At 36.6% G+C, this 14,732-nt stretch overlaps 1 protein-coding gene and 1 long non-coding RNA gene across 2 annotated transcripts in view; one reads left to right on the forward strand and one right to left on the reverse strand.

Moving 5' to 3' along the window:
* The window catches only part of LOC144972298 (uncharacterized), a 175,832-nt gene that overhangs the window by 81,896 nt on the left and 79,204 nt on the right, over positions 1-14,732 (reverse strand). The window lies entirely within an intron of this gene.
* The window catches only part of LOC144972297 (opsin, ultraviolet-sensitive-like), a 120,052-nt gene that overhangs the window by 68,027 nt on the left and 37,293 nt on the right, over positions 1-14,732 (forward strand). Inside the window, exon 3 of the mRNA XM_078913385.1 lies at positions 2,017-2,732. Coding sequence (XP_078769511.1) covers positions 2,332-2,732 — 401 coding nt within the window. The 5' untranslated portion in view covers positions 2,017-2,331. The remainder of the gene's footprint in view (positions 1-2,016; positions 2,733-14,732) is intronic.

Genomic DNA, 14,732 nt, shown 5'->3' on the forward strand with positions numbered 1-14,732 from the left:
TTTGGATAGATTGCTAGTCTATCGCAAAGTACTATCCGCCAGATCTAAAAGAACCAGATACCCGATCACTGCTGGGTGAACAGGGGGGGGGGGTCGGAAAAATATTTCGGCTTCACTCTGGACTGATCTCGGTTCCTTTGCTAGTGAAGTGAATGCTCTACTGACTGAGTTATCGCAACCTCCGAGTACCAGAAAAAGCAGAGAGTAGAATACAAAAAAAGAAATCATACCTCTAACCAGCCTGTCATGAAGTAATACAAGGCATGTTGATGTTTCTGGGATGATATTTTTCATAGGATATTTCTGTCTGATTTGTCTGGCAAAGTGTCATACACACCTTTCCAGATTGTTAGCCTACACCAGTACCTGGTCCCTAATTAGTCATTTAGAAATAAACACAAAGTACCATAGTTGTGGCTAAGCGTTTAATTTCCGCCATGAACACCCGAAATAAAACCACACTGAGTCACATTAATTTGTGATCGTGTTCTCCAACTAGATTTTAAACGTTTTTTTTTTAGAAAAGAGTTTATGAAACGACCTCACGTTTTGGTTTCGGACAGTATGAATGTCTTAATCTCTGCCACATTATGGAGTAGTGAGTGAACGAGTAAAAAAAAAAAAACTAGAGCATTTATGTAGAGCAATGTCCACTAAACGTGCTCAATGTGCTTTACAAGGGGTCTCTAACCACAGCAACACTTAACATGTTGGACGAGACATGACGCTTATTAGGCAATATTACAATATTTTCCGACGGCGACAACGCTCATTTTACGCCCGAGTACGGTGAGAACATGTGAGGATTAAACTCGCGCATCGGGCGTCGTGTTGCGACGTCTGAAGACAGATCCTGGTTTTCTTCCTCGTCGTTGGTCAATTGTTTAGGTTCGGGGAACAAAATCGTTAACTTGCTAATGACTTCAATTTGTGGTAGTTATACGCTGTGATGTAGTAGTTGTAAGAAAAGGTTGACAAACAAGCAGCGTGTACTTTCTGAAATGGAAATTTTGTACTATACGATCCTCTGGAAGAATAAACGAATAATTTCTCTGAATAAGACTAACCTCGGAAAGGTGTTACATTTATGCGCTCACCGATTGCTTCTGTAATTGTCATTCCATTTTACTTAGTTCATTATAAATTTGGCCAGAAAACTCGTCCTCTAAATAACTATCGATAAAATAACCCCTCATCCTGTCAAAAAAAAAATCCAATCCTTAAATCCCAGGTTTGCGAAATTTTGACAAAATGAGGGTGATTTAAATAGACCGTTATTTCAAAGAGGAGTTTTCTGGCTAAATGGTTTAAAACATGTTTTAGCTCAGAGTACATCAGAATGGTAGAACTAGAACTTATCCGTCATCGTCTGACTGACCTCATTTAATCTGACTGGAGCTGGGCCATAGATTAGAACAGAAAATACCATTAACTGTTTTGGTTGTTACATCATTGACTACCAAAAGGTACCTATGTCTGCCTGTCTTTCAATCCATCCATCAACATATCTATCTATCTATCTATCTATCTATCTATCTATCTATCTATCTATCTATCTATCTATCTATCCACCCATCTATCTATCTCTCTCCATCTATCTGTCTATCTATCGATCTATCCACCCACCTATCTATCTGTCTATCTATCTATCCACCCACCCACCTATCTATCTATCTATCTATCTATCTATCTATCTATCTATCTATCTATCTATCTATCTATCTATCTATCTATCAATCTAACTATCTATCTATCTATCTATCTATCTATCTATCTATCTATCTATCTATCTATCTATCTATCGATCTATCTATCTATCTATCTATCCATTCACCTATCTATCTATCTATCTATCTATCCATTCACCTATCTATCTATCTATATATTATATCTATATAATATATATATATATATATATAATATATATATATATCTATTCATCCATCTATCTATCTATCTATTTACCACGTCATATTCTAACATAATCCATTAACAAATGACCTGTTTCCATTTCAGACTGACTAATGTTCCACCAAGCTCCGGATAATAACCCTGACGAGTCAATAAAGAAAATATACTCTCTGATTTAGAAGATGAAAAATATCGCCAACAATAACAACGTTATGATGGATTGGATATGAGGCTACTTCTTCTTTAAAGTAATGATAGCTATAGGAATTTATAACATGGTGATATCACGCAACTTTCACGTTACCATGGCAACGAAAACCAGACGGTTTATTTTGAATTATATATTCATGGAACAACTGTAACGAATGTCGTAAAATGGAAGGCATAGCAGCGACAGCAATCAAAATAATATCGTGAGCTATGAAAACTCTAATTTCCACACACAGCGATGAAGAGTTCCAATTGCGGAAGGTGATTCCCATAGTCTATTCCTACGTCATCAATAATCCACAGCAACAACAGCAACAGCAATCAAGGCGTGGTGGTAGTGGTGGTGGCAGGGAAGGTGACGATAAATTGAGCAGGGCCATGATGACGCATTCGATAGCAGTAGCAGCAGTTGATGACCCTAACGCTCCTGGTGGCGGCGGCCTCGAGTCCGTCAACGCAAACTTGACCGTGACAACTCGGATTACTTGGGACTCTTCCTCGGAATGTCACGAAGTTCCTTACGCCTTGCATTTCGTGGCAGGGTTGGTCATGGCCGTCGTTGGAGTCTTCTGTATCGTTGGAAACGCCATCGTCCTCTGTACCTTTGCCAGGTAAGTCAAAATTCTGTTTGATCTATCCTCTCTCATCTTCTTTCCAAGATACTGGTTTCATTCCCCATATGGGTCCCGATAGCTCAGTTGGTAGAGCACTAGCTTCGCTTGCAAAGGGACCGAGATCAATCCCGGGTTAAGTCGAGATTTTAGTTATGACCCCCCCCCCCCCAACTGGGTCTTTAGATTTAATCATAATGATATTGCGATGTAACCATCAGTGGCATTTGCCATTATAATTCCTTCAGGTTTAAATATCTTGGGTTGGCCAATTCATTGTTCGGAGTTTTATCAATATCTTACATTTCTGCTTCCACTGTCCCTGTCCAAGCTTAACTGTGGAACATGTTTGAAAACGAAATGCAGTGGTACATCAATTTGCAACATTTCAGCCATAACATGATTCTCTTTTAAAAAATGTATTAACCTGCTGATTACTTATACGTAGTTATTTATACCGGTATGTAAGAATAAAGAAGGGCAGCAAAGACCTCCATTTATCTCACTCCATGTTAAGCATTATATAGGAATTACAAGACTTTCACCAATCCCTTACCTCTACATTCACTGTTGACAATTCTCGGGCGATGTTTTAATTCACCATTATTCAAATCACATATTGTTTACTGAACTCAATTAGGCCTTCTTAAAATCCATTTCAAAAATTTAATTGACGCATAGTCTAGACAGTTCAAACAGGACAAATGCATATCCCGGTCAAAACTGACAGCATTCATTACAAAAGGAAATGATGAGGTCATCAAACTCAATTGTAATAGAAGATGAGCTCTTTTGTTTTTGACATCCCGAACAAGCTCTCCAAATCACAGCGAACCCCGGGGGATCCTTGAGTTGATGGAACCAACACAAGAATTCTTTAAGGAAAAGTACATGTATTCCTCTATCAAAAACTATCAAACAATTTATGATTTTTACTCGAAAAAAAAATCTTTCATTTGAGCAAGTTTCTCTCTCTTGTTCTGTGGTACTTTGACAAAACATTTTTTTTAAATTTAGGCCAGAAAACATTTTACTTCATATCTCAATCGATTAAAATGACCATCGTCTTATCAAGATGTCTGAAAACCGAAACTTTTAAAAACTTTAATCTGAAGTGAGGTGATAACTATTTCGAACTGCAAAGACACATCCAGAGAAGAAAATAAGTTATAACTTTCAAGCAATCTATTGGACACGATGTAATAACCAGAGAATATAATTTGAAGTTTCAAAACACTAAGGTTATTATTCAATGAGGAAAACAAAACAAGTACTTTCCGCTTTAAGTCACCAACTAAATGATAAAAATGCGACTTAGCGGGTATATAAAGTCACCAAAGGTCGATCTATTAAAAAAGGCCATCAACTTGTCAAGAAGTCTAACTATCTAAATATTCAGGTTTAACACTTGTTGACAAGTTAAGTATTATCTTAATAGGTCAAACAATATTTGAAATAAAAAGTTTTAACGCCAAATTGAATACTGTGCTTTGTTAAAGAACGGCAATAATAAATGATTTATTTGACTGATATACTTTCAGGCTATAAAATTTTACTTGAAAAATTATTTGTGTGAATTAGCTTTCACCATTATGCGTCAAAATTTATCTCTTCACTTTAATGTCTTTATTTAACGTAGACTTTTGACCAAAATAAATGTCACCATATACTAACAGTAACAGGATGCCTAGAGTTCTCAACTAATAGTTTTGCACAACTAGAATCTTATTTAACAATACAAGATACTTCCACTCGTGCACTTTGAATTTTGGACCAGTCCCCAACCTCGACACGACCTTGAAAATGTCACAATGGAAAAGGGTCCAAACTTCCATATACAAGAGTGTAGGTTTCATCTTTATCACACCCTTCCAAAAACTCCACTTTTGTTACTTTGAAATAAACATTTCTCTATCTTTCTCAACGAGTTGACAATTTAATCTTAAAAATAATCAAGTCGGCCAAAATATCATCCACCATATCTTCATACTTTTTAAAAGGTCTAATTGTATGTCCTGATATATCAGAAAACGATAGGCATTCTCGACGGAGAGCATGGAGAGGGCGCTCTCGGTCACGAATGAGCCATAGGCCCATAGAGATGGATTTTAACCCGGTTTCTATCGCGTGAAACGGACAATAGCAATTGCTTGCTACTCTTTGGATAAGACGCTAGTTTATCGAAGTAAAGTTCTTTCAGCCATATCTAACAGACCCAGCTACCCAATCACTGCTGGGTGGACAGGGGGTCAGAAAAAAATATCTCGAATGCACCCGGGACCGATCTCGGTCCCTTTGATTGTGAAGCGAGTGCTTTAACAACTGAGCTATCAAGACCACTTCTCTCAACATACTCAGTTCTAAAATAACTACGTGACCGGAAACAGGATGGCTTTGTCACAAACAAAATGTATTACAGCCTCATAGGCGTCATATCTCGACTTGCATTTTAATAAGTACTAATGGGTTCCAAAGTTCATTGAGTACATTGAATGAAAATGTGCCATAAACATAAAAGCTCACGTTTTAAACTAGATTTTTAGATTATAAACCAGGAGATAATATATTATAATTTGAGATAAATTTAGTATTGACATGAAAGGGTTGATACACGGAACATGAAATTGGACACCAATGGAATTTGATGTGCTATCATTTGCATGCGGCCAGGTGAAATGGCTTGATTATGAAAATTTCCAACCTCCACAAAAACGTCGACTAGACGGCTCTGTACTTCGCTTCCCTGGGCTCGGGACAAAAGACAGTGAAGAGAGCTCGCTGATTGGATGGATGGGCATGACACTGTTGTGTGAAACCATCAGGAGCTGCTGCCTGTCACCCAAAAGGGACGCATCTTACACTTGCGTGTTTTGAGAATATGTTCGTAATAAGCCTTTTTCCAAAGAATACTAGGTAATGTAAATTAATGTTGATGCGAGAAGCTCGAATAAATGAATAACAATGTGAAATTTAAACCAAGTTTCAATTTAATAAACAAAAACGGATAAACTGGATTTATGACAGACTACGGACGAATGGGGTATCTCGTGTGTTGTTGATAAAAGAGAAATCCGAAATGTTCACATTGGTTGTTTTCGTTTAATAAATTGAAGCTTACATTCACTTTCACATTGTTATTTACTTTTTCCAAAGAAAACGTTATGCGATCCACAGCGGGATTCGAAACCCGGACTTACTAAACCTCACAAGCAAAAACAAGCAAAAAGATTTAGCGGTCTCCAACCAGTATACGGTTGACATGTTTTAGGCCCCATCCCTCCCTCCCTGTCACTTTGCCCTTATTAGGTAACTAGATACTACGTAAAATCTAGCTGAGTGCTCTTTGTGATAGACTAGCGTCTAAAGGATAACCCGATTTACGGTGGAGAAACCGGGATGAACTCCTTCTCTATGATTCTTATGGCTCTGAAAGTCTACTATCTATGCATTCCCTCCCTGCTCAGGTAGTATGTTTTCAATAACAATTCGTGTAGCATACATAACAAAACTCCGTGCACTATCTGAATCTAAACCCTTATCTACATCACAAACAAAGACACTGCTTTGGTGTTTAACAATCACGTAGGGTCCTGCTGCACTCGGAAAAAAATAATCACAGATATAAAATTTTGGCCTCAGTCCCAGGTTTGAGAGATTTTGCCACGATGAGAGTCATTTTAATACATCGATATGCAAAAGACGAACTTTTGGCCAAAATATTAAATACTTCTTGCCCCCCCCCCCCACGGTACCTACGGCAGTATCTGTATCTGTATTCACATCTAAGCCCAAGATACTTCATCGATGTTTAATAATCACGTAGAGTAGATATCTGGTATCCAACTCATCTTTGGATTTCTATAACAAAACACATTTTCTACAATTTGGCCAGAAACCTTTTACCTCAAGTGTCGATAATGACCTACAGGCTTGTCAAAAAAACAAACCAACATGAGACCTCTTTTCAGAGTCAGATTTCAGAGGATTTTCTTAGAAACGTGGGACAGTCATTTGAATCTATCAATACTTGAATCAACATATTTCTACCCGCCCCCTCCAAAAGCGATTTGTCAAACTGAGACAAGTCTACTCACAATGAACAAGTCGAGTCATTTTGTTTTCCTTTACGCTTGTCTGAGTAGATTTAACCCTTTCAGGGCTGGATAGGCTTTCGTGCTAATTGATTGACCTATCACAGTGATGTGATCAAGGTTTCTATTTGTCTCTCCATCATGTACATGAAAATTGTGTATCGACCCTACTACTACTATTACTACGACTACTACAAGTACTACTACCACTCCTCCTCCTACTACTACAACTACTACAACTACTACTGCTACTACTTCTACTAATACTACTACTACTACTACTACTACTACTACTACTACTACTACTACTACTACTACTACTATACTACTACTACTATTACTACGACTACTACACCGACTACTACCACTCCTCCTCCTCCTACTACTACTACAACTACTACTACTGCTGCTACTACTACTACTCCATCATGTACATGAAAATTGTGTATCGACCCTACTACTACTACTACTACTATTACTACGACTACTACAAGTACTACTACCAATCCTCCTCCTCCTCCTCCTCCTCCTCCTCCTCCTACTACTACTACTACTACTACTGCTACTACTACTACTACTACTACTACTACTACTACTACTACTACTACTACTACTACTACTACTACTACTACTATACTACTACTACTACTACTACTACTACTACTACTACTACTACTACTACTACTACTACTACATAGCAACAAAAGTCATATTCCTTCAACTTTTACAATATAATTTCCAGTAAACAATCGAATTGACCTCAATAATAAACAAACCGTTTACCAATTAGGCATAGATAGTGATAACTAAATCCTACCGCTAAGAGACTATAGAGGATTTTAATTGTCCTCATTTGGCTGGGAGCAACACTTCACATTTCTCTATAATTGGATTAATATGTCGCTAGAAGGCAAGGAAGTAGAGCAGACTCCAAGAATTCAAATTAGTAGCTCAGTGGAAGGACATTTAGTTATCATATTTACTTATTATTATCAATGGTAATATATTGTAACATTGCAACTGCAGACAGTAGATTTTCGACGCATATCTCATCTATGTTGCCAGGCATTTACATATACTTGTTAATGAAAAGGAGGATTACAATATATAATATATTATCTATATGAAATGAAAGGCAAGAATGGGAAGATTTCGGATAGGAACAGACAGTGGACATTTCGGGTACAAACCCTTCGTCAGCCTAAAATGTTTTCAACTTTAATTTGTTTATAGTGCTGACAAAGGGTTTATACCCGAAACGTCCATTTCCCGTACCGTTCCCATCCGAACCCTTTCCATTATCACCTTTTCTTTAATAAAGACTTGGGCAATTAAGTAATTTCTCCCACTGCTCTGAAATCAAGTTAACACTTTCTTTAATGAAGAGTTGAAGTGATGAGATGGAATGATAAGCAATGCAATAACAACAATAAACAACATACCGACTGTTTTTATGGAAAAGTTTCTGTTTCTCATCTCCCCAGGAGATGAAATAAACTTTCTGAACTTAATGAAATTACTCTGGCTGGCTGGAAATGTGGTAATACCTCGCTAATGACACTCCTCTTTCTGCATATAACTCAATCTCGCTTATGGCCAAGTAAATGACGAAGAGTTTTTAAGGGCCATACGGACCATGAAACAGAAATTCATCCCGGTTTCGGTAGCTCGGAATGGACACTCGCAATATCTCACTACCCGTTGGACAGGACAATAGTTTATTACAAAGTTCTTTCCGTCGGTTTTAACAAAACAAGATACATTCCATTCATTGCTTGAAAGACGAATTATCAGACAAAAATATCGATTTCACACGGGGTCGATACCTGTCCCTTTTCTTGTGAGGCGACTACTTTGCTAACTAAGGCGCAGAGACCTACATTTCAATGTATATTTACCTATCTAAGTAACTGTTGGAAAGCAAATTCACCTGTGATCGATGCCTGTCCCTTTTCTTGTGAGGCGACTACTTTGCTAACTAAGGCGCAGAGACCTACATTTCAATGTATATTTACCTATCTAAGTAACTGTTGGAAAGCAAATTCACCTGTGATCGATGCCTGTCCCTTTTCTTGTGAGGCGAATACTCTCCTATCTAAGCCATACAGACCTATATTTTACTTATGTTTACTTATCTAAGTAACTGCCGGGGAGTCAAATTAACAGCTATAAAATAATACAATGCTTTAAAGAAAACATTTATGAGATGGAATGATAAGAAATACAATAACAAAAATAAACTACATACGAACAGTATTTATGAAAAAGTTTCTCATTTCCCCAGTAAATGGGGTAAAACCTCTAAAACTTCACTTTACTTCTAATGACACTCCTCCATCTGCAATGTTTTAAAGAAAAACGTGAAGTTGAATGTAAGCTTCAATTTAATTACAAAAACAGATCAAATGAACAGCAGCATTTACATTAATGTTTTAAAGAAGACACTGAGACGATTCCGTTTTTCCTCGCGCCGATCTGAACTTTATTATTTATCATGCAATATCTTTTCTCATTTCTCAAGGAGATAAATAAGTAATCTTAATGAAATTAGTTACTCAGTCTGTCAGTAAGCTTACCAACGCCTTGCTACGGCTCGTTGTTATTGAGTTTAGAATGCCAATTGGGTGATAAATGAAAACTAAAGTCATTCTAACACATATTATAACGTTTAAAGTGACACGTTGTGTTTTTGTGTGTCAGTATGATTTATCTGACGGACACATAATATGGTAAGTATTCTACTTAAACAATTGCATCGATATCACCTTGTTCAACCTGCCGTTATACCGTTTTGGGGCAAAGGGACATACGTTCTGGCAACGTACATGTTGGTTTAACAGAGTTTCGTTGTAATATGAATATGGGTAGAGGGCGACGTGTAGGAACATATGCAGGTCTGACATCCAAACCCGCTTATGGACCTAGTTTAACATTGTTGTAATGGACAATGTGTTGCGTCATTTTTGCGATTTCCATTACAACAAAATGAGCCCATAAGGAATTGGGTTATCAGACCTGCAAATAAGTGCACGTTGGTAGCGGGGGAAAGTATTGGTTTTTTTTTTTTGAGTATGGGGAGGGGAAGGGAAGTATTTTTAAACACGTTAAAACATGGCAGTAATTGTGTTGTAACTTATTGGAAAGAAATGGGACTAAATAATTAATTGCAAGTTTTGCGATGAAAATTACGTATGGAAATGGTTATGTTGCAACTTTTTAAAAAAGCTCATTTGCGTTAAATTCATTACAACCTAGAAAAGATGAGGTATTTTGGAAGCAGTTTTCTTTCACATTAATTCTCTCCTTAGGCATAGAACTCAAATTGTCGTAATTTGATTTTGCACTAAAACAAAAACAAAACAAAACAAAAAAAAAAAAAAAAAAAAAAAAAAAAAAGAAAAAAAAAAAGAAAAAAAAAAGGAAAAAAAACCCAACAAAACCAAACAGACAAAACAAAGTAAAGAAAAACATTTTTTTAAAAGAACAAAAAAACACAAGACAAAACAAAAAGAAAAAAACAAACAACAAACAAAAAAAAAAAAAGAGAAAGAAAAAAAGAAAATAAAGAAAAAGAAAACAAGACCTGAAACAAAAAAAAACTGTTACTTTTAACAGAGTCTTGTAAAACGGTGATGGAGAGTGGTTGTTGTAATTTTAAAATTATACCTTTCAGTAATAAAAACAAAGTATACTCTTTAGTATATAGCGTTACGACAAACAGTTAATATCATATGTCTGTTTATTTAGCACATGTCAAAACAGATTATCTACAGATTTATCCTTTAACGGCAAGACCTGAATTCTCCTAAATCTAATTTTATTAAACAATTTATCTGGTTGGTTATAAATAGAGGTGTACATTTTCACTGAGAGAACAGTAACAGCGATGCCATCCATGTGGGATGCCATCCATGTGGGCTTCGATGAAGCTTGGGCCGCATCGCTGTGACTGTTCCCTTCGTGGAAACGATAATATATGATGCCAGTTTGACGTAAATTCAAAATTCTAACTGTAAAAGGGTTAATACCTCAAGCGTCAAGAATGAAAGTAGAACATCAAGATAATCGTGTCAAACAAAAGATGCTGTCTCCCTTGCCAATTAAATGAATAACTGTATATGCTTGATGGAATCGAACAACAACAAAAACAACCAATTATACTCTAAATTGATTCACTTTTTTTTACATGCGGGGACGTGCCGTTAACGGTTTTATACACACACACACACACACACACACACACACACACACTAAATATATATATATATATATATATATATATATATATATATATATATATATATATCTGGGTGGGGTTCCTGACCTCTCATAGTGGGCAGGGGGGTACATACTGTGTCTTCTAGCCCCTTATATATGTTTTCTAACATGCTTTCTGTCTTTGTCTTGGAATGAGATGACTTGGTTTTGTCCTGGTACTGGCCGGATACCCTGGATGGGAGGGAAACAGTTCATTGTATAGTTTGAGTTTTGGGAGATGATATTTTTTTCCTTGTAAATCATCTCCCTGTTATGCACTGTATTATTCTTCCTTTTACATATGTATGATTTGTAAACAATTGAGTGTGTTCCTCTTGGCGGGGACCTGTGCTTGTGTCTGGATGAGACATTTAGTGATCTCAAACTAAGTGCACTAATAGTGTGCTCTTGGAATCTACATCTGTTCCCTAATTGATCCAATTCTCCTTTGTCTCCCTTATTCTTGGATGCTTTACTTGTAATTCAAGAACTTTTTACCATCCCATTTTCTTCCTTTTTACTGACGCTGATATAACCTAAATGTGTTGCAAGCGCCGTAAAACCCTTAATAGCAATAGCATATATATATATATATATATATATATATATATATATATATATATATATATATATATATATATATATATATATATATCATTAACCCTTAAACTGGCAAGATGAGATTACATTTAATTAAGTCAAGAACGTATGGTGTGGCAGCGGACAAGAAAATAAATTGAAATTTAATTCCACTTTTATATGCATCTTAATAGAAAATGTAACGCCTGGAAAGTTTTGGCAATATTTTAGACTATTTGTCATTTTCCCCAGGGACAGCGTGACACATGGGTATACTCTTTGCTTTGTCCCCAAGTTCGACTCTCTGTCGCGCTATGTGACCTTTGAGCAATGCATCTCATCCTAGCTAACTTTATGGCGCTGTACTGCGGCTGGCGCATGGGTTAATTCAACCCGCCATTGGAATAGACCCTACAGACAAATTTCCCCTTGGGAATGAGTGAAGTGAATTTATTTCTTTTTATAAAATATATTTCATTCGGTGACTTATTTGGCATTTTTTGCCAAATCAATCTGGCAACCCTGCATCCCACGCGATCCAAGCCACAAAGGTGAGACGTAAGGGGTTAGATGTGTCATTTATAACAGATGGGAGAATGATAACTGGTTCCGTTGTCAAATATTGTTAGTTTGGAACTCAGCGTAGTGCCACTATCATCATCATCATCATCATCATCATCATCATCGTCGTCGTCTTCGTCATCATCATCATTATCATATTTGTCGACGTCATCATTATCAATATAATAATAATCATCACCGTCGTCATCATAATAATAATCATCATCGTCGTCGTCGTTGTCTTCGTCGTCGTCATCATCATCATTATTATCATCCATCATCATCGTAAAAACTCCCCATTTGCTCTACCCCAAAGACCACCAACAAAAAAAATTTCAAACGGCCTTCAACACTTATACCATTCTGACGTCATGACTATTAATTACATCTGAAAAAATGAAAGAACCAACCAGAAAGCGTCTTTACCTTTTGTCCTTGATATATTCACTGCATGCGTGTCATTCATCGGTACGATATGATGAAAATGTGTTAATATTTAATTAGCCTTAATGCTGGATTACTTTTTACAAACACACATAATATACATGTACACGCTCTGTTTTCCTTATATACATAATACATAGGCACATCCGGAAGTTCGTGGTTTGAAGTTTTTAACAAGACATGGATCATTCCTATTGATCGATACTTGAAGGTGGAGTTTTCTGGCCAAAATTTTAAAGACGTGTTTATTTTGAGAGTACGGCAGAGTAGTTTCCATGAAATTGTTCACCTCTTGACTCGAGCCAGGGACGTATCGGTTCAAGGGCGAGAACCATAGCACAAGACCAGAAAGCGCAAGTACGTTTAGGTCAGATGGTAAGTTAATCTAATTAATAATCAAGACTACATTTGGTTGTGGTTTTCCTGTCACGCCACATCGTGAGTTGTTTGCCCTTGGGTGACTTGATTGGGGTGATTAGAATGCGTAACAACCCATATTAATCTGGTATTACAATACAGTGGATATTGCTCTTTATAAAAGCTGTTGTGAATTATCAATTATGTGATTATTTGGAATGGGTTTTTTTTTTTGGAATGTCTCGTCATTGATGTTAAGTGTTGCTGTTGGATAAGGACCCCTGTAAAGCATGTTGAACACATTTAGTGGAATACTGCCCAATCTAAAAGCTCAAGATTTATTTTTTTTCTTTACTTTTGTTCATCCTGCAATGAATTTAACCAAGAAAATAATTTTACGTATCTGTAACACTAAGTGTCTGTGATTGTCATGTAATTTAATATGGTAATACATGTCTGTGGTAAGATAATGAAGACAATGAATAACTTCAGCAATGATCATATCACGCAACGATCCAGGATTTTGATTCGCTGGTAAGGTGAAGGCTGACAACGGCGATGGACAGTCACGAAGGGGGCCGGGCATGTTGTTGTGGATAATCTTGACAGCTTTGCTCATGCGCATGTCTCCCCATACATGGAACTACTGACAAGCTTGTCCACTCAGATTACGTCTAGAATTTTCAAAATGTGACCAACCTTTTCAAACAGGTATAATGTCGGCGTGAACACGTGGTAGAGTATTGAATTCTAAATCGTGTTAGATTCGACACGTACATATATGCAAGTCTGACATCCAAACGCATTAAAAAAAATTATGGGCCTCGTTTAACATTATTGTAATGCGTCATTGAAACATATTTCGATAACAACAATGAGCACATAATCAGATGGGTCATTAACCATCAAATAAGCAAGCGTACTTCGGTTAGATTCCTAGGTTTGTATATTTAAAAAGAAAGAATAAAAGTCATAGCGCGAATTGCAAAAATCTTTTTTTTTAAAAAGTTATCATTGTGATTTTGCCTTCAGGATTCAGTTCACTACGAAATATAACCGTTTTGCCACTCGGTCACAAATAAGCCATTCTTGTCGTGATTCAATATTCCTGCAACGTGACTGACCAAATTCTGCGGTTCTCTGACAAAACATTTTTTAAAAATTTGGCTTTATAAGTTAAACTGAATACAATGATCTATTACAATGACATAGTCCTTGTCAAATGTACTCAAATATGAGATTTCGGGGAATTAAAATAAGTGATGTCAGTTTTAATTATCTTATTAAACATATCAATCAGGATCATTGGGGCAGAGTGGCTTAGGGACCTAGTTCGACCATGGGCCGTGTGGCATTGAGCAAGTCTCTTCGCCCTTGCTCAATTTGAGGTAGTGCACTGCGGCCGACGCCAAGGTTATTCCAGTCTTCCATTGGAATAGACCCAAGAGAATAATTTCCCCCACGGCATTAATAAAGGCTTTATTTTATTTTCTAAAATTATATTTTGATATATCGATATTATCAATATGAAACAAAAACTTTCCGACCAAATCAAAAATAAGTTGATTTGTTAGATTACGACAGCGTTGTGTTAAAACTAATTTGCAATAAAGTCGGTCATGGCGTTAAAGACGTAAAGCAACGCAATTGACGTCACTCAGCCCTCTGTTATTGTTTATAGACAGCCGTTTTAGTGACGGATTCTCATTAT

The sequence above is a fragment of the Berghia stephanieae genome, chromosome 5 (genome assembly GCF_034508935.2).
Source record: "Berghia stephanieae isolate SIO BIC M18660-M18661 chromosome 5, UCSD_Bste_1.3, whole genome shotgun sequence".
Taxonomy (NCBI): Eukaryota; Metazoa; Mollusca; class Gastropoda; order Nudibranchia; family Aeolidiidae; genus Berghia; species Berghia stephanieae.